The sequence below is a fragment of the Argopecten irradians genome, chromosome 5 (assembly GCF_041381155.1).
Source record: "Argopecten irradians isolate NY chromosome 5, Ai_NY, whole genome shotgun sequence".
Taxonomy (NCBI): Eukaryota; Metazoa; Mollusca; class Bivalvia; order Pectinida; family Pectinidae; genus Argopecten; species Argopecten irradians.
The window spans coordinates 1,352,238-1,373,334 of record NC_091138.1 but is presented as its reverse complement, the minus strand read 5'-3'; the positions used below and the strand labels follow the sequence as shown (position 1 = coordinate 1,373,334).

Sequence of the window (21,097 nt, the reverse complement as noted above, 5' to 3'; positions counted from 1 at the left end):
CAGAAGTTATTAACTATACGTTTACTAGCACACTTATCACCACCTTCAGAACTGTTTAATTAGAATAAATAAAATGTTAATTTTCATAACGCGGGTCGTTTTATGTTTCCCGCCGTCGTCCTAAATGCCGCGCGGCAGTTGACTATCACTGCGCCAGACGGCAAAACAGCGAAATGAATTTCCACTGTTATCGTACATTAGACAGGAAATCTTGCATATGTTTGGTGTTGTAACCTCATCTTAAGCCATCGATATATATTTTCTTTTGTTATTAATGTTTTTAAGAAACCTATAAATTTTGCTCCGGAAAGGTAGTGGCCCTTTAAAACGATTATTCAACCTTTCATCACTTTCACATTAATTTCAGATATATTCATCATTTACTCTTTTTTTTTCCATCTCGTCCACTCATATCCTAAATTTATACATAATTGCTTTAAATAGTGTTTAATTAATTTTTGAAAATTTCCAGTAAAATGTCAGGGGAGACAACTCTCATATAAAATCAGTAAAAGGATGACTTCTCAGTTCGAATTGAAAAGCTCTGTTAGTATTGTTACTTTAACTAAAGGCGAAAAAAAATGTAAATTGCATTATATTTGCCTTTCGCCCCAGTTTCACCAACTTACGTCAGTTTTTACACTTGTACACATGCTAATCAATCATATATATCAATTTACTATAATAACTAGGAAATGCGTCTCTTATAAATATACAAAATGCCCCATTTCAATATCTGTTATTTTTCAATATTTTAGAGTAAAAATTAAAAGTTCTAAAATGTGAAAATAAAGTGACAAAAACGTATCATTTCACACATTAATGCTTACGACTTTAATAACCGCGAAACTAGTAAAGAATTACAGCTAAAAATAGCTCGATACAGCTAAAAATACTGCCGCAGCGATGATTTCCGTAAAAACAATGGTAAAACTTTGGCTCTACTCAAAGCGAAAAAAGGCACATTTTTAAAATGGCAGCCAAATGGGTCATTTCTTAAAATCACTGTATAACAAATCTACTAAGAATAGAAACGTAATTTTTTAACAAAACCTGCAACTGGCAACTTTCTACAGATATTGATATATTTTATTTGAAAATCTCATAACTTCTTTGATCTATGTCGAAACGAGACTTCAACGGGACTGAAACCTCAGAAGAATACATCCTTAAATTGAAAAAAAAACCTGAAGACAGTTAAGCATGTATATGCGTTTATTTGATATGATACATTATAAAGTACAAACAAATATCACAAATAAAAAAAACTTATACCGGGAAAGCACAAGTGTTGGACTTTGTGTTCCAATGTAGCCCGTGCACACAGCACCTGTGGTAAACTGTACCATGTACACATTGATAATAACATCTCTTGTTACAGCGGTCCTCCAGAAATCGCCCGTGGGCACAGCTATGTGGCACATCTAGTAAACAAATTAGTCAGTAAACAGAATCAATAAAAATCATTTCATACTGAGAATGATTCATATTCATTAAGTGTGACGATAAACCTTAAACTATAGTATTGCTAAATCATCATCAGAATGTTTTTCCGATGTATTTAGACTACACTGTGATTTATGATCTATATAAATGAAAAAAAAAAAATATGGTTAATTATTAAAAAATGATCAATGGGGAATTGGGAAGATATCGGTTAGAAATAAAAGTAAAGCTAAGAATAGAATGCTACATTTTTGGAACAGCCTATTGTCGAATGAAAATAAATTAACAATATATTGCATAGATCAATGGCGAGTTTAAGTCGCAATTGACAAAGTCGGTTTAGTTGGTTAGATCATATGCAGAACACAGATTTTTAATGATACTGTATTCACATATATATTTGATAGTGAAATACCTCTGAAGGCAAGTTTTTAAAAGCACGAGGTTGCACAACGTCTACGTGACGTATATATACAAAATGGAAATTTAGAAAGGTCGGTTTTACTCAAAATTTATATTAAAAAAAATTTGAAAGCTATTTCACAAAGTTATCGGAACAAAACACTATGATCATTTCAAATGTGAAAAGCTATTAGAAAAAGATGTTTTGCTCAGTACTATGTACAAAATATCCTATTTCTTTTTAAATTAGAGCGTCTATTGAATGCTTGCCATATTCAAGTTAAAAACAATTTTGCAATATATCTAAGAAAGGTAAGAAAACGGCTATAAATTGAACACAATACAGTTTTAACTCTCTGTATTTTTATACCTTGTACATGTAGAGTGTGTATCCATCTTGTAATGTGTATGTCTATGTATATCATTATGTCCTTAGGTAACATATTTTCGTGTGTCTGAGCGAATCAATAAAATTAATCTTGAAACTCTTGAAGTCTTGGATAAATTAATTTTAAAGTAGCCTAAAGTTTGCTTAAAGATTTACTTGAATAGTCTTTCATGTTATGGAGATATCATACACAATTCTGGGTATTACCTCATCATACAACGCGATTTCAATGTAATTTTTATAATTCAATTTACTAAAGATAATCTCTTCAAAATTATTAATTCAATTTGAGACTCTTTTCCCCTATGAAAGAAACATGTATATCTAAGGTATGGCAACTGTGTTATTTATTACGATGGAATCAGCGAAAGAATTACTGTGAGGGCAGATTTAGTTTGATTGTGATAAAGCTTTTGACATTCGCCTTTAGAGACTCGGTTCCATCAATGTTCCTCGATCTATAACTGAACACGTAAGAAATAGGTACAGTAACTACAGACAGGGAATTAACTGTCATAATGAATTGTCTCATTTACGTACGTATCATTGAACAAAAGATAATATTAAGTTATTGTATTACTTTTGGAATGTTATCAAAACCTGGGGACAGGAATTGTAGAAGGATAATGAACCTTACTCTTGATCTGACAGTTAAAGCAGGCTACATTTGTTGTTACAACATACCACATATTCTGTCCCTTTGTTCCGTAGTAGGCGGTTTGGTTACAGGCTTCGACTTCGTAGTCTGTTTTGGAGTTGGGATTGGCACTGTAGTTTTCTTAAGTTTTGATTCAGTGGTGGTCTTTTGTGGAGTTAGCTGTCGAGGTGTCTCTTTTGGAGTTGGTTTTACAGGTGCAGGGTTAGGTGTAGGAGCCCCTGTTCGGGTAGAAACTGTAGGTTTGTTTGTTGTTTGTGGTTCCCCCGATCGGAGCACACTGTTTATCTTACGTAACAGAGGGTATGGCCCTTTGTTACAGAATTTGCCACTGAAATCGTCTAAGTCTAAACACCAAACCATGGCTCCGGCCAAGTCATGAGTCTTTATGTATTCGCTCTGTTTCAGATAAAAATACTAAGCATTACTATCTAATAAAAATTGCATGAGACATGCCTAACGATTACTGTCTAACCTTGCTACGTTTTCCTCATTATGAGGTAAATACGATTCTAATTATAGCTTTATATCATATTGTCATTACAACAATAGACTTCAGATATGATATTGGTATTGGTTAGATTGAACAATGTTATAAAATAAACCAAACTAAAGCAGCATATAGTTGAGAACTCTCCAAAACTGATGTTTCCAACATGTCGTGAAAGCTTATTGCAATGACTGAAATCCGTTAGTTGAACCAAACTAAGATGGAATTCTAGAACAGATAACTGACCTTAATTCCGACGCTTTCCTCGTCATCGTAGCCGACAAACTGATCATCGCTGTAGGCGAACGGGACCATGTACTCTGACTGTCGGTGAACTATCCAACCTTCATTTCGGATTTTGTCACATATCTGTAAATGATTTTAAGATTTCTACTTAACAAAACTCAAATACTTTTTTCAGGTTGATATTTTCCTCTCCAAACATACTTTGGAAATTAAATATTATCATAAAAATAAAATGCAAATAGTATTTTGCCAAAGACCATATAAAAAAAACCAATTGAAATACTAAATGTGAAAAAAATGTGTGTATATAAAGATTACAAAAAGTATTACTATAGAATAGTGAGCAGGACAGAGTGGTCAGGTTATGTGAGCTTACCTCGTAATAAGACAGGATTCCAGTCTCATTCGTGTATTCTCCTGGTATACCGCCTCCCTTACAGCCATTCCCTAACCTCTTGGGTGCGTTTGATTGCCACCATGTGGTGAAGGATCGCCCATACAAACTAATACCCATCACCAACTTCTCGGCAGGCGCGCCCATAGATAACCACTTCTTCACTGCCCAGTCCTTCAACAATAGACGAACATATATGTGATCGTGGTAGAGAGTGAATGTCTAGAGTATCAGTAGCTGATGTTGTATATACTACTAACTAAGAATTTTACGCAGTGGAATTGACATTAGTGGTGATTATAATTAGCATATTACAACAAAAATCAACTGCTGATGCATTTCGCAGCATTATGGACTGGTATGATGAACACAAGTGGGGTAAGTTTACTAATGCGAAATTAACGTTTACTAAGCAACTTCACATATATACACGGGAACACCATTTTAAACAAATCCTTTGGAATACAAAGACGGGTATTGTCACACGACATATCGTACCTGGTTAAGAGTACTGTCGGCTACTGACTCACACGACATATCGTACCTGGTTAAGAGTACTGTCGGCTACTGACTCACACGACATATCGTACCTGGTTAAGAGTACTGTCGGCTACTGACTCGCACGACATATCGTACCTGGTTAAGAGTACTGTCGGCTACTGACTCACACGACATATCGTACCTGGTTAAGAGTACTGTCGGCTACTGACTCGCACGACATATCGTACCTGGTTAAGAGTACTGTCGGCTACTGACTCACACGACAAATCGTACCTGGTTAAGAGTACTGTCGGCTACTGACTCGCACGACATATCGTACCTGGTTAAGAGTACTGTCGGCTACTGACTCACACGACATATCGTACCTGGTTAAGAGTACTGTCGGCTACTGACTCGCACGACATATCGTACCTGGTTAAGAGTACTGTCGGCTACTGACTCACACGACATATCGTACCTGGTTAAGAGTACTGTCGGCTACTGACTCACACGACATATCGTACCCTGGTTAAGAGTACTGTCGGCTACTGACTCGCACGACATATCGTACCTGGTTAAGAGTACTGTCGGCTACTGACTCGCACGACATATCGTACCTGGTTAAGAGTACTGTCGGCTACTGACTCACACGACATATCATACCTGGTTAAGAGTACTGTCGGCTACTGACTCACACGACATATCGTACCTGGTTAAGAGTACTGTCGGCTACTGACTCACACGACATATCGTACCTGGTTAAGAGTACTGTCGGCTACTGACTCACACGACATATCGTACCTGGTTAAGAGTACTGTCGGCTACTGACTCACACGACATATCGTACCTGGTTAAGAGTACTGTCGGCTACTGACTCGCCGGTTCGCTTGTATAACGGGCTATGATGGCCAAGTCGATGGTTCCACGGTCCACGTAAATCGTATGACATTAGAAGTATGTAATCCAGGTTTCTGATAAACATGGAAACACACATTAGAACATATTTACATCCTTGTGGATATTTACCCAATTCATTTCCCCTTTCAAAGCGCCAATGACGACAATTACTTAATGCATTAACAAAGTCAGACACTATCATTGAAAAAGACAAAGTAGTTAAATTGAAATTAAACGTTAAGAAATAGATATTTTTGTAAAACTACTAAAAGTTCTCGGATGACGAGACAATTAGCGGTGCAATCTTATTGAACTTTTAGTTTCATCAGTCGTACAAATGTCGAGTAAAGTTTTTGAGGATAATTAGGTGATACGGACAGAAGCATAAGATGGTAACACAGCTAAAGAATTTAATGTAAAGTAGTGTCATTGTAAAAAGTTCTGAGAAGATAGTGCCACAACCCCCGTACCTGGCGATCTTATGGACCTCGTACGAGGACTGGATGATCCATTGGCTGGCCGCTACTGCCGCAGTCAACAAAAGACGTTCACGCCCTGTCCTCAACGCCTCGCCCTCAAATGTTTCCCGGACAATCTAAAGCAGCAGCAAATTTGATAGTTTAACTATTGTGGCAAAGAATGATTCACAGAAGCTGGTATACATGTAGTAGTTTTTCTGATGGGTTATCATATTTACGCAAGTGGCCATGGTCGTAGGGTTTCACTAAAGCATGCAGTTTCTCCGAAGCGATAAATATCGAAGCAGTTTCAATAACACATAGATATGTAGTTCTGTCCATCAAATGTATCCGAAAGTTTCATCAAAGTGATGCTACACGGATTTAAAATCTTCCTGATTCATTCCCTCCCACCTGTATAAGAGAAGTGAAGCGTTGCTTGTCTCCAGGAGCACTTCCACGGTGACCTGGGTACTCCCAGTCAATGTCGAACCCGTCAAAGTCTCGATCTCGAAGAAACTTGACTGTATTATTGGCAAACAAACGCATATTAGATTCCTTTTCGACAAGCTTGACGAATGAGGACGTTCCCTGAAGCCAACCTCCCACAGCTAAAAGCACCTTCAGATGTGGGTTCTTTTTCTTCAGAGAAACTGTTCGCTCAAACATACCTGTAAATAGAATGGTAAGATAATAAAACGTTGCTTCTTTCGTCTTTGCATATTACTGAGTAAGCTCTTTTTTCGGCTAGGTATCGATTGTTACGTCATTATTTTGTATCCACAATTCAATTCGTTTTCTCAGAAAAGTATGATGTTACGCTAGCAAACATATGATGTCATATGACGTCACAATCAATACCTGTCCACAAGGTAAGATAACTCTGTAATAGGCAAAGACGTGATATATTTTGGGATATTCAAAATATTCTTATCCTTCATAAAAGACAATACACTGACAGACCTTTTACTTTATGACTCGGCAACTTACGTCGTCAATTCTTGTCATGTCATTGTTATGATTCATGATAGTCATTTGATATGGCAGATCAGAATCTTTCTTGAGTTAAAGATTAACCTGTATTTAAAGACTTACTATGTATGGGTTGTGCTCTTTTCAAATATTCAGTGATAAAATTGAGTTTAAAAATAAAGAGAACATATCTAATACAATAACCGTTGTCAACATGCATACATTATACATCATCATGTATGTTAATGTGATTTTTTAATCTAGAAACCATTGAGCGCACCCTTGAATAAATTCTTTATTTCTTCTACAGATATATATGTATTTTAAAAGCCTACAAAATCTGAGTAAATATTCAAATATCATTAAGTATTGTTTCTTAAGAGAACTAACAAAAAGAAGGAAAATTTTAACATTTTTTAATTTTCAAATACGTTTAATTTATGCATACATTGGAAAGAAAAAAAAAGAATACTTCCATTAAGTTGAACCCGAGATATGCTAAATATTTCAATTACATCTTATTTCAAAATAATTGGCGAATTTGAGGACTCGAACAATACATAATCCTTTATGAATTTAGCTGCATAATGTGAATACTGAAGTTCTGATTTAGGTCTCTGCGGCCTGAGAAATCTGCCTCAGATCGTAAATTACATGAGTTATTATTTATAAGTGATTATGACAGACCTGTCTCGTTGGCTGTTCTCTCGTCGTTAACGTTAGTGGTGGTCAGGTCATTGTCAGACACATTAGCGAAGGAGTAGATGAGGTGAGTACACAGGTGTGGGTTGATATCCTCAGGTGTGAATTTCCCAGCAGACTCACGCAGGAAGGACATCGTGTTATGGTAGCAGACACGAACATAACTTCCGGTCACCAAATCTTCACAAAGAATGACATTTGTAGTTGTTTTGTAAAAATGACAAAAACGCTCTATAAATGCAGATACATGACTGTATGTATATTGTCACATAGCTGCAATATTGTAGCTCACTAATTGATATCTGTTTGAACGGACCATCGACAGATACGGTCACATAGGGGCGAACTATTCTCTTTAAAAATGTAGAAACATAATGGTCAAAATTTAAATATATTTGACATACATTATTGTTCGCTAACACAAAGCCTCTTTGCTGGTTTCAACGATACTTTAGAAATAACAAGTTAAGACATTCGCTCAAGGTGCTATATAACTTATCTACGTACCCAGAATCCCCATCAGCAGCGAGAGTACCCTCAGAGTGCGAACTGTTGCCATCATGATGTAATGAAGCTCTTTTGTAAAGTAAATTGACAATATTTATATGTTCAAGACTTTATAATAAGTAATCTAACTAACGATTTTCAGTATTAAACATGAAATGAGTTGAAGTTGATCGCAAAATAATAATTTACAGTAATAATGAAAACATATATGATAAGTAGTCAAATTATATTGTTAAAATATAAGAATATGTAAATATTGTGATATATTACTATACCTACCACCACCCTCACTCTGATAAACCTCGTGTTAAAGTAAGGCTTTCAACACACATCATATAACTATATACATAAAGCCATTAGCCGGCCACTCGATAGTACAGCCCTGAAGCAACAATTGTCGCCTACCCATGATCTTATATCATAACTGATCCATTACATTATGAAAAAGTAATTGTAATATGTTGTCAAGCTATTGCTACGAACATCGCCTGCGAATTTGTATCAATTTTTATAATAACAAATCTATTGATGGCCTTTAAAGTAGTTATCGGTGCATTAACACTTCACAAGACACCGAATCTATTCATGTTTATTCAGTCCTTTATTACACATGCTTTTTTTCTTTGTTGATAGACTATTTTTAGAACAGCTTTATTGAAAATGGTGCTTCTTGTTACGAGTTTGCCGAATTGAGTTTATTCCTTCTTCTGTACGTGACGATCTGGTTTTGTTGTCTGAATCAGTTGAAGGGTTGCAAGGGCTTTTAAACAGTTTGAATACATATGCAGATAAATGGAAACTAACAGTAAATACAGAAAAAACGAAGGTTGTCGTTTTCCGTAATGGTGGTATAATTAAAACGAATGAAACTTTTGACTTTCAATGGGGAACTACTTTCTGTAGTTGGTCAATTTTGTTATTTAGGTTTCTCTTCCGATTCAACAATAAACTTAGTTTTATGTCTAAACATGAGGTTGAACATGGACGTAAAGCTCTATTTGCTCTTCGTTCCAAATGTTATAATATGAGTTTGAATATCAAAACTTTGTTGCACCTTTTTGATTCATATGTCTGTAGTGTTCTTTTCTATGCCCGTGAAATACGGGGAATTAATAAATCGGTTGAGGTAGAAAAAATCATTTGGAATTTTGCAAAATTTACTTGGTGTAAAGAAATCTACATGTAACGCTATGGTATACATTGAACTTGGCCGTCAATTGTTAGCAAATGCACAACTGTATAGGATGTTAAAATATTGGTTTAAATTATTAGAATAAGATAATTGTATCTTTTCTGAGGTACATAACTTTCTTTACATGGAAACGGAGAAGGAACATCCTAAGAAAAATTGGTTAGTTTTTCTAAAGCGTAAATTATTTGAGCTAGGTTTTGGTTATGTTTGGACGAGACAGACTCCCAGCAGTATCTATCTTTTACCTGTAATCAAACAGAGAATTGAAGATCAGGCCAATCAAAATTTATTTAATTTGATACAAGTCTCAAGTAAATGTGATCTTGATAGGCATATGGTTGATAAGGCGACTTTGCAATTATATTTGACTAAATCATTATCAAATCAACGAAGATTTACGATTACAAAATTTCGTCTGTCTGCGCACAATTTAGCTGTAGAATCCAGAAGATATAAGAATGAAGAAAGGTGTTACAGATATCGTCCATATTGTAATTTATTTGATGTTGAAAATGACTATCATTTTCTTCTTGTCTGCCACTTTTATTCTGATATTAGGATGAAATATATAAAGAAATATTATTTGCACAAGCCATCAGCTCAGTTTTTACTATATCAGTAATGTATTTTTTATATGAGAAGAAAACTGGTTATCAATATAAACCGATGATTTATCTTTGAATTTTGCGTTTCAAGAAGTGCATGTTTATTGAACATATCTGATATCAAAGACATTTCCTATTTTCATTATAATGTAAGCTAATGGCGTACTCATTTAATGGAATATATATGACCCATACGGCCTGCATGTTTTCTCGTATAACATTTGCTTTACAAAGTTTTTATTTCCTCAAAAATATGAATAATAGAGTTATTGCGATTTAGGAATTAAAGAGAAATGAACTATATACAAGACATCAGTGGAATGAAGTATCGATCAGACGATCATCTAATTTTGAATTTTGTACTTATAGGTTTTATATAAAAGTTGTAGCATGGCTGCGATACTTTCGCTGTTAAAGATGATGAACTGTACCCAGACATAGTCGGTAATATCCATGCAGTATGCCTATTGCCTAATAAATCTGTATCATCCGATTCCGAAAATGTCAAATAGTTCGTTGTTCCCAACATGTTAATGACATTGCCAAACAGATGATCTCTCTTTTCAAATAACTTATTACATTTGAAAGTGCACGATATAACTACTTTCTTGTTCGCCACAAAATGTACTTATAACTATTTCATTTGCATAGGTAAGCGACAGTTTGATAATTTACATTAGTTTCCAAACATATTTCGGATGTCGTTTACCTATATCTCTGAAAGTGGATGTAGCTCTAGTTTGGTATGGATATTCGAAAATACGCAAAGTTCTTGGCGTTCATTCACTGCAGATTTTAATAGGTCATCTTGAAAGTTTTAAATCACATTGGTTATAATGTATACAGCTCACGTTCCTCGTTGTATCTCCGTAGAAAAAAATCACCGAAGAAACTATTAAATTATACTTTTCATGTAGAAAGACAATATTGGATAAAGGTCCCGTTGTCTCATTGCCATAGACCACATACGTACATTTAATATTCTTTTTCATAGAAAGCTAGGGTTCCTTTGGTAAGACGGTCTTGTCAACTAGTGTCTGGATTTCCCACAGTTCCATGTGCTGATCCATTTATTCTTCAAAGATCAAGCTGCGTCTGTTTGCTTATAGATAAGAAAAGTACATGTACTTAATTCAAGTTGACAAATGAAAAAATAATCAAACAAAAAAGAAATACTATTTTATTCTCAAACAATACATGGAGAAAATTTGCAAGCACTATTTCCGACCAAATAATGTCTATTAGAACACACAGACATTGGCAGTTACGCTCCAGCGGAGTCCAGTCTGACAGCAATGTCTATATCCTCGTCTAAAGGCACATTGATAGTAACAGCCCGGGTTACAAGGGTCAGCTAGAAACTTTCCATCAGGGCACTCGGAGGGGCCATCTAGGGTAAATAATATAAAGCAATACAGTCGGAGAGGCCATTTAGGGTAAATTATAAACAGCAATACGGTCGCAAGGGCCATCTAGGGTGGACGTAGCATTGACGACATGGTGGTAACGTTAGTATAAGGACAATCAGGAGATGTAGCTATGACGACATGATGGTAACGTTAGTGTAAGGACAATCAGGAGATGTAGCTATGACGACATGATGGTAACGTTAGTGTAAGGACAATCAGGAGATGTAGCTATGACGACATGATGGTAACGTTAGTATAAGGACAATCAGGAGATGTAGCTATGACGACATGATGGTAACGTTAGTATAAGGACAATCAGGAGATGTAGCTATGACGACATGGATGGTAACGTTAGTGTAAGGACAATCATGAGATGTAGCTATGACATGATGGTAACGTTAGTGTAAGGACAATCAGGAGATGTAGCTATGACGACAGGATGGTAACGTTAGTATAAGGACAATCGGGAGATGTAGCTATGACGACATGATGGTAACGTTAGTATAAGGACAATCGGGAGATGTAGCTATGACGACATGATGGTAACGTTAGTATAAGGACAATCGGGAGATGTAGCTATGACGACAGGATGGTAACGTTAGTATAAGGACAATCAGGAGATGTAGCTATGACGACATGGTGGTAACGTTAGTATAAGGACAATCAGGAGATGTAGCTATGACGACAGGATGGTAACGTTAGTATAAGGACAATCAGGAGATGTAGCTATGACGACATGATGGTAACGTTAGTATAAGGACAATCAGGAGATGTAGCTATGACGACATGATGGTAACGTTAGTATAAAGGACAATCAAGAGGTAGCTATGACGCCATGCTAGTAACGTTAGAATAAGGACAATCAGGAGACGTAGCAATGACGACATGGTGGTACGTTAGTATAAGGACAATCAAGAGGTAGCTATGACGCCATGCTAGTAACGTTAGAATAAGGACAATCAGGAGATGTAGCTATGACGACATGGTGGTAACGTTAGTATAAGGACAATCAGGAGAGGAGCTATGACGCCATGCTAGTAACGTTAGAATAAGGACAATCGGAGAGTAGCTATGACGACATGGTGGTAACGTTAGTATAAGGACAATCAGGAGAGGTAGCTATGACGACATGGTGGTAACGTTAGTATAAGGACAATCGGGAGATGTAGCTATGACGACATGATGGTAACGTTAGTGTAAGGACAATCGAGAGGTGTAGCTATGACGACATGGTGGTACGTTAGTATAAGGACAATCAGGAGATGTAACTATGACGCCATGCTAGTAACGTTAGAATAAGGACAATCAGGAGACGTAGCAATGACGACATGGTGGTACGTTAGTATAAGGACAATCAGGAGACGTAGCAATGACGACATGGTGGTAACGTTAGTATAAGGACAATCAGGAGAGGTAGCTATGACGACATGGTGGTACGTTAGTATAAGGACAATCAGGAGATGTAACTATGACGCCATGCTAGTAACGTTAGAATAAGGACAATCAGGAGACGTAGCAATGACGACATGGTGGTACGTTAGTATAAGGACAATCAGGAGACGTAGCAATGACGACATGGTGGTACGTTAGTATAAGGACAATCAAGAGGTAGCTATGACGACAGGTGTACGTAGTAGACAATGGAGAGTACATGACGCATGTGTAACGTTAGTATAAGGACAATCAGGAGAGTAGCTATGACGACATGTGGTAACGTTAGTATAAGGACAATCAGGAGAGTAGCTATGACGACATGGTGGTAACGTTAGTATAAGGACAATCAGGAGAGTAGCTATGACGATGGTAACGTTAGTAAGGACAATCAGAGAGTAGCATGACGACATGGTGGTATTAGTTAAGGACAATCAGAGATTAGTATGTAAGTAGTTAAGGACAATCAGGAGATGTAGCTATGACGACATGGTGTAGTGGACAATCGGAGAGTAGATACGCAGGACAATCAGGAGAGGTAGCTATGACGACATGATGGTAACGTTAGTATAAGGACAATCAGGAGATGTAGCTATGACGACATGATGGTAACGTTAGTATAAGGACAATCAGGAGATGTAGCTATGACGACATGATGGTAACGTTAGTATAAGGACAATCAGGAGATGTAGCTATGACGACATGATGGTAACGTTAGTATAAGGACAATCAGGAGATGTAGCTATGACGACATGATGGTAACGTTAGTATAAGGACAATCAGGAGATGTAGCTATGACGACATGGTGGTAAGTTAGTATAAGGACAATCAGGAGAGGTAGCTATGACGACATGGTGGTAACGTTAGTATAAGGACAATCAGGAGAGGTAGCTATGACGACATGGTGGTAACGTTAGTATAAGGACAATCAGGAGAGGTAGCTATGACGACATGGTGGTAACGTTAGTATAAGGACAATCAGGAGATGTAACTATGACGACATCCTTGTTAATTCAGTGAACTACAATATACTGACCACAAGTGTGGCCTGCTGGGGTAGATGGTGGTGGGGACGTAGAGTGGCCTGTAGGGGCTGTTGGAGCGGTAGTGATCGGCTGTGTTGTGGTGGTCACTTTACCCCCGTTCAATGCACCATCTACAAAAAGGTAACATCGATATTACTACTGAACACAAAGTACATTAGTTCCTGATTTCAAACCTCTCTCAATAAGTAACAAAGTCTACAAATTGAATATACTGAACACAGATGTGATATCGTTGGCTGCTATTGTTCTAACCAGTTTCGTTTTTACGTATCTGGTGTCAGTCCTGGCCACTATACCAATAATCTAAAAAGGTCCTATGTCAAGTGTATATTTTGTACGATCAAATAACAGTTGAGGTTTTAGTCCCCAGTGTTTCCTGTTGTTCCGAAAATATCACAACATTTACTAAAAATAACTTGTTACTTATAAAACTAGGAATGTTATGGGTTTTGTATTAGCCGGATTAACCCACTAATCCTGTTAATCCATCGAACCCATCACTGTACTTACTAGCAGTAGGAAGTATACAGGTCATTAATATGATATCCCACACTAGTCCAGCCGGGCAGGACATAGTCTTTGGCAAACCATGGTCACAGACGTAATATTGCTGTGGATCGCAGGGATTTACAGCGAAATGTGCATCTGGGCAAGTCACAGCAGCTCCTATCGGTTACATAAGAATGGAATGTTAATGTATTGTATGCTGCCATACCATAAACACATCAAACCATTGTGTCGATGACTGCACACATCATTATCTTCATCATCATCTGCTCTATGTTTTCCATTTAAAGTTACATACATGCACTGTATCAATAAATATCAAATGAATAAATAAGCGAAGGAATGTTTAAAATTCATTTTAATAAACTACCAAGTAAATAAAATACAAAATACCACAAGGTGCAGGTGATACTGTTGTTTGTGTTGGCGCCTGAGTGGGAGCTGCAGTTTGTGTTGGCGCCTGTGTAGGTGCTGCAGTTTGTGTTGGCGCCTGGGTAGGTGCTGATGTTTGTGGAGGCGCTTGAGTGGGCGCATGTGTTGTTGCTGGAGCCTCGGTCGGGATATCGGGAATTGCACCTGATTCCAGATTTTGCTTTATAGCAGAGAGTAAGGGATATTTGCCTTGTCCACAGAATTGTCCGTTGAAATCATCTAGATCTATAGCCCATACCATAGAGCCACCAAGTCCATTGGCCTTTATATAGTCCGTCTGAATACAACAACTCACGTGATTGTATCCCTTTCTAGGTCGATAATACCATCAAGAAGGGGGTTAACTATGTCATTATTGAGTATACTACAAATGTAGTACATTCATACATGGTAATCGAGAGTCTCACGCTACCATCCATTTGATCTAAAGTATAATGTTATATTGTCTGTACGTAGGATAAACAATACAACTATTTGTACCCATGCATAATATAACGCGTACGAAACCATATGGCTATTGCTCGATTATATATCGTAGTCATATCACCAATAATGAAATATAGTGTTCATTGTTACCAGGGTATTGTGTACAAACGATGTTTTTTATTATTCTCTTTATTTCCTCCAGTTTGAAGATTACATAAATAGAATAACATACATGTAATACAACATTCAACATGGCTCAATCTGTACAACGAATAATATAAGTGATGTGACATATACGTTGAGTAGATGTACATAAAACTATTTAGTACTATCTATAGTGCAGTATAATGGTGCAAAATAATTGATAGACAATAATATAATGATAATAATAATAGTAAATAAATAAAAAATAATAGTAATAATAATAATAAAAATCAGGGGGAAAAATTAACACTTCAGTATATATATATGCACAATGAACCCAATCAATTTACTACACATACAAGTAGTAAGAATAGTCATAATTAGACGTGATTTATAACTATTTGAAAAAATCATTTAACATTTTTGAAACATATCTGACAGAAACGTGGCGAAATTCTATTATATCTATACTGTTCAAATCATACATAATTCTACCACCTATAAGTATATGAAATAATTGGAAGTCTGAATGGGAATGTAAGTATACGTTGAAACCGATTCCATCTATACTTAAAAGCTCACACCATAACCGATCTCGCACCTCTTCCGTAAATCCACACTGTAACACAATATGCGTATATATATCATTATACATTTTCCCACACCTATGACATAAATCTAATTTATCCGTCTCTGGACTTCTTAAATCAACAACTAATGACATTATATTGTAGACTGATGTTCTAATTTGCGGATGTTTTATCAATAATCTCCAAAATGTATGAGGAAACAAATTATCATGGACCAAAATAAATCTATTAAAATCACAATCACTACGCATCCTTTCTCTCCATGCTCTTTCTTCATATAAATGTACATTATACTTTACTTTCGCTTTCCATGAACTCTTCACTGGAAACACACCATTTGATAAATATTCTTGTAAGAACATGTATAAATTGTATTTCTTTAGAATAATTAATATATCACTTGTAAAACCATAACTGTACATATCTGATCCCATGTCTGACATAAAAATACGAGTGAAAAATATCTGATATGACATACAGTTTTTATCGAGGTTACATAATCTACCAAAAAACATTAATTTCCTCATGTCTATATATGCCTCTATACTGAACCATCCAAGAAGTCCCGTACACATATCCGTACGAGTTCTTGTATGAAATCCTTGAATTGATTTTAAAATAAACCTCTGAGCTCTTTCTAGCATAACAAGTTCACATTTTGGAAGGCACCACAATTCACATCCATACAGGGCAGAAGCATATACTTTTGATTTAATTACTTTACACACAGTCAAGGGATTTAAGGCACAAGGATGAGCACCGCTTCTTATTAAACTCATGACACCACTTTTAAGCTTATTACAAGCACGCACTGTGCGTTCCATACTGTTACAATTATTGTTTAATATCACACCAACGTGTGTGATGTCCTTAACTACAGGAAGAATTTGCTCATATAGATACAGATTTCTAACAACATAGTTTCGCTTCTTTGTTCTTGTGAAACGCATTATTTTACTTTTAACTGCAGAAAAGGTGAAGCGCCCCCTGACTTATTGATCTGTAACTTATTACAAATGTTCCTCACCTCAGATATAGAAATGGGTTCCTCTAAAAACGTGTCAGCTTCGCAAGGTTTACTTTCAATTTCCCTTACTTTACCTGAAATATTATCTTTAAAACTGTCATCAAAAGGACTACTGTAATCATTCTTAAATATATTTTCAAAATGTGATGCCCATTTATCAACAATGATCTTAGGGTCTCTAAATGTTTCCCCATTACATGTAAACTCTGTTTGACAATTCCGTCGTTTTTTTGATTTATTCCTAAAAAGATACCAAAACAATTTTTGATCTATTTCACTTGATTTATCAATCTCTGATAACTGATTAGACATATAGGTTTCAAACGCTTTCCTCAACGCTTTCCTGAATTCTTTCTTCATAAATTTGTACTCTTTAAAACTTTCTGAGTTCATATCTCTCGGTTTTCCCTCATTTATCCATATTTGCCTCGTACATTTCATATTCTGATGAAAAACAGATAACTGGTCATTCCAGTATGGTTTTAAATAAGATTTGTACACTTTAATTGGAATACTTTCTTCAGAAGATTTAAATATTGCATATACTATCTTATCATAATATTTCTCTATGCATTCGTAACTCGAGCAACACCCTGGTTCGATATCGTCAATTTCTATACTACTAACACAAGACAAATTCTTATGTAAAAATGCTTTGTAAGCACTATGGTCGACCTTCTTCCAATTGAACCGAGTATAATTGTTATTGTATGTACTATAGTCACGTGTGACATTAATTGGCAACTTTACTGAACTTAGTACTGGAACATGCTCCGACAGATTCAAATCATTTTCATCTAAAATAACTGCTGTCTCTACTAAGTCTACCATACTCGATTCAATAATAATATGGTCAATAAGTGTTGAATTTCCAGTCTGAGGGAAGAAAGTACTATTTGGTCCTATACACTTAGCTTGTACATTCACTGATATTAGATTACATCTGTTTAAAAATTCTTGAAAAATGTTGGACCTTTCATTTTCAACAAAATTACACTTAGGACCCTGGATTTTAACATTCATATCTCCCATAAAATATTAACCTTGCCTCTTTCAGAGTATACTGAATATAAACATTCTAGAAGCTCAACGGCGTGTTCAATGAACAACTCAATCACCTTCTCGAAGAAGCTGGCATATAAGCAAACAAAACACAATAAAATACAAGATCATCAGATGATTAGCTATCTTCAGACCCCTACTATCCGTGGACTATCCAACTCAATGGCTTGGACAACAAAAGAGGATTCTTTATACAAAATGTAAGCAACACCCCCCTCTGATGTTACATCTGTTACTTAAAAGGATCTAACTACAAATTAAACTAGGTTCTGGCAATAACCCCATACCCAAAAGATTTGAAAGTATAAATATCCATAAATGACCATGTGAAAAATCACGTAACCAATGTTCAGATATACCAAATAATTTAATATTATATTTTCTGATGGCAATCTAATAAGATATGGTGTTCATGACATAATACCCTTCAATGTTCCAACATAATGCAAAGATAATTGCCTCATCAATATATGTGTCTCAATGCAGAAAAACCTCACAGAGCGGCTCGCCATTCCCCTCATTCCGATTCCCTCGTGGCCCAGCAATGATTCCATAACTTATAATGTTCCGTCGTCCAGCTGCACGAATACATTCAAGCTGAGACCGCTATCTGTGTTTTTTTTTCCATTGCTTCTCGAAGTATCTTACCATGGTAAAGCGCGCACATTTTGCTCTCAACAAGATAGCCACCGCATTGGAAGATTCTGAGGATATTTGACGGTTTTATCCAATTTTTGTGCACATATAAATATCCTGATTTTCTACTCCTATTGTTGCTGCTGTGGAAACTCACCGAATCTTTTTCAGCTCATCGTATTACAAGTAACACTAGCACGATTATGAAAATAGTACTTTAATCGATTTGCTGGGCTTTTTTTTTCAGCTGTCATTTATAAGAGTCCTGTGCAAGTAAGGTACGACTTCACCCTTCATGGGGCTTCGATTCGACTAACCTGTGGTCGCTCCAAGCAGGTGCGATGCACAGTAACTTTAGCATGATAATACTCATCATTGTTTAAGATCTGTCTCCAGATTATATTGAGATTATGTTGGTAGTGTTCTCCTGTAACGGTAACACTCTCGAGGTGGAAACTTACAAGTAATTTCAACACTTAAGGCGCAGCAAACATATCGCGATGTCTTTAACATTTGGATTCATATGATAATGTCCAGTTTCAAATTTTGTTCACGTGTATGGGAGGAGTGTCACATGTTCTTTGTAACATTTTGCGTCTTCATTCTCTCTTCTGTATGTCTTTATTTCAGTTCTGTACTATCTGTTTCTTTAGCCCAACTACAGAAATCACGATCACGAATTTATCTGAATCCCATGTCTCTACTCGAGAGAATTCGTATTCATAGCATTTTCGTACATGTTAGGTATAACGATCTGGACATCAGTATTCATCGTCTTTTTCAACTCTTTACACGCCATTAAGTTAGGTCTGTTACTTTCAAATCTCTTTGCTATGTTCAAGATATCTTGTTGTAGCCTATGCCATTTCTATAAACATCCAACTTTCCACTTCTTTCCGACACATGTTTCTCTTGTATATGTTCTATTCTATCCTCTATTAGTCCTTTAGCTTGGTCGTCCTCAAGATCAGCCTTAATCGTTAGTTAGAAACTTCCTCTTCGAATCTGTTTAGATTATCAGTTTTTTCACTGAGATTTATTTCAGTTCGATCTTCATTTTGCTTTAGCTCTAATTCAGTGACAGACTTTTTGCAGCGTTTCACAAACAGTTTTACAGTCTGTTTACGTCAGATTGTAGCTGCTTTTAAGTCCTCTTTATACTTGAGAGCTCTAGATTTAGCACTTTCATTCTCTTTCAGAAGACCTTCAAGTTTCAATGATAGTGCTTCTATTTTTCTGTTCGTTTGTACTCTTATGATGGATTTCACGCTTTTAGACAGCAAGTGATTTCTTGTAGCACTCCGATCCCTACGGTTCCGTTGGTTATCAACGATTTTCTTATTGACGCGGACAAAGATTGGTCTCGTCTCTGTTTTGTAGGTACTCACACTTCAACTTTCTGACAAGTACTCAAACGAATCCGCCTTCGCTAAGGCCTCGTAGGTATCACAAAACTTTCCCTCAGTTAAAAACTTTCTGCCTGTAAACGATAGGTGCATTTAGTGTTTCCCACGTGGTCTCTTGCGTTTATCTCTGAGGTACCTCTTCCTTATCACATGGAAATTCATCGCGTGTTCTTGGCCTTGGCATCTATAACAGAATTCGCGTTATCATTTCAATGTCACGTGATTCTATCCATGTCGTTAAAACTACCGAATTTTCCTTCCATAAGTATTTGTTTTTGATTCTATCCTTTTACCTGCTCCAAGCGTGGCCACCATATAGTGATTCCATATATCTGTGCTTCAACTTGGCTATCATTTAAAGTTTATTTGTCCGTTTTGCAATGGGGATAGCATGTATTTCTTGATCAAGTGTGTAAGACATCCGTATTTGACGGCGGTCAGAACCCATCTGCAATCTCTATTGTTCTCTTTACTATTATCACTCATAATTTCACAGTTTACATATATAGGACAATGACGTGGAATAAACAAATCACACAACGCTCGCACTATACACACCGTAACAATTCTTATTATCAACCCCTTGAGTTGTCTTTCACGAAAAACGGAAACACAAATAATGTACCCGTTATAGTTTAATTCTATTATCTTCCGTTTTTCCAGAAACATTAACACAACTCATTACAATGCAATCGTCCGTTTGAGTTTACAAGTCTGTATCGACGTCGATGTAGAGGCGAGTGTTGACGACAATCGTATCAATACTCTTGTGTACTGGTTAAAGCGTGTAGTGTAAACCACCACGTAGCAATTAAGATTCAATACAACTATTTGTACCCATGCATAATATAACGCGTACGAAACTATATGGCTATTGCTCGATTATATATCGTAGTCATATCACCAATAATGAAATATAGTGTTCATTGTTACCAGGGTATTGTGTACAAACGATGTTTTTTATGATATGGATGTATCACTTACGGTAGATTGTTAAAGAGATGCTACAACAATTGATTACTTAAGAGGTCTGTTTATTGTGATATATAAAGATATCAAATTATCGACAGTTTTTATGTAAGTTTTAAATGAAAATAATCAGAAGCCATTGTTTTTATGACAACTGCAGAGCTAGCTGATTGCTTAG

At 36.2% G+C, this 21,097-nt stretch overlaps 3 protein-coding genes across 4 annotated transcripts in view; 1 reads left to right on the top strand and 2 right to left on the bottom strand.

Annotated features, from left to right (window-relative positions):
* LOC138322617 (fatty acid synthase-like) overlaps positions 1-21,097 on the top strand; it is a 381,340-nt gene that overhangs the window by 301,830 nt on the left and 58,413 nt on the right. The window lies entirely within an intron of this gene.
* On the bottom strand, positions 1,198-8,106 carry LOC138322621 (chitinase-3-like protein 1). Its single transcript, XM_069266606.1, has 9 exons — positions 8,038-8,106; positions 7,516-7,710; positions 6,271-6,527; positions 5,869-5,993; positions 5,349-5,472; positions 4,004-4,195; positions 3,628-3,750; positions 2,921-3,290; positions 1,198-1,424 (listed from the first exon to the last, which is right to left on the bottom strand). Exons 1-9 carry the CDS (start codon positions 8,090-8,092, stop codon positions 1,270-1,272), a joined length of 1,596 nt encoding a protein of 531 aa, XP_069122707.1. The 5' UTR covers positions 8,093-8,106; the 3' UTR covers positions 1,198-1,269.
* The window catches only part of LOC138322623 (chitotriosidase-1-like), a 44,170-nt gene continuing 34,071 nt past the window's right edge, over positions 10,999-21,097 (bottom strand). For both annotated transcript variants that reach the window (XM_069266608.1, XM_069266609.1), the window contains exons 4-7: positions 14,621-14,936; positions 14,231-14,386; positions 13,711-13,830; positions 10,999-11,224 (exon numbers count right to left, since the gene is read on the bottom strand). In XM_069266608.1, the coding sequence (XP_069122709.1) occupies positions 11,076-11,224; positions 13,711-13,830; positions 14,231-14,386; positions 14,621-14,936 (741 nt within the window). In that variant the 3' untranslated portion in view covers positions 10,999-11,075. The remainder of the gene's footprint in view (positions 11,225-13,710; positions 13,831-14,230; positions 14,387-14,620; positions 14,937-21,097) is intronic.

Excerpts from the sequence above, each read along its gene's own strand:
- LOC138322621 (XM_069266606.1), bottom strand. The coding sequence starts at position 8,092 with ATGATGGCAACAGTTCGCACTCTGAGGGTACTCTCGCTGCTGATGGGG. Across the intron at positions 4,196-5,348 it reads CCGACAGTACTCTTAACCAG|GACTGGGCAGTGAAGAAGTG; the intron begins GTACGATATGTC and ends CTATTGTTGAAG. Across the intron at positions 3,751-4,003 it reads GAATCCTGTCTTATTACGAG|ATATGTGACAAAATCCGAAA; the intron begins GTAAGCTCACAT and ends AATCATTTACAG.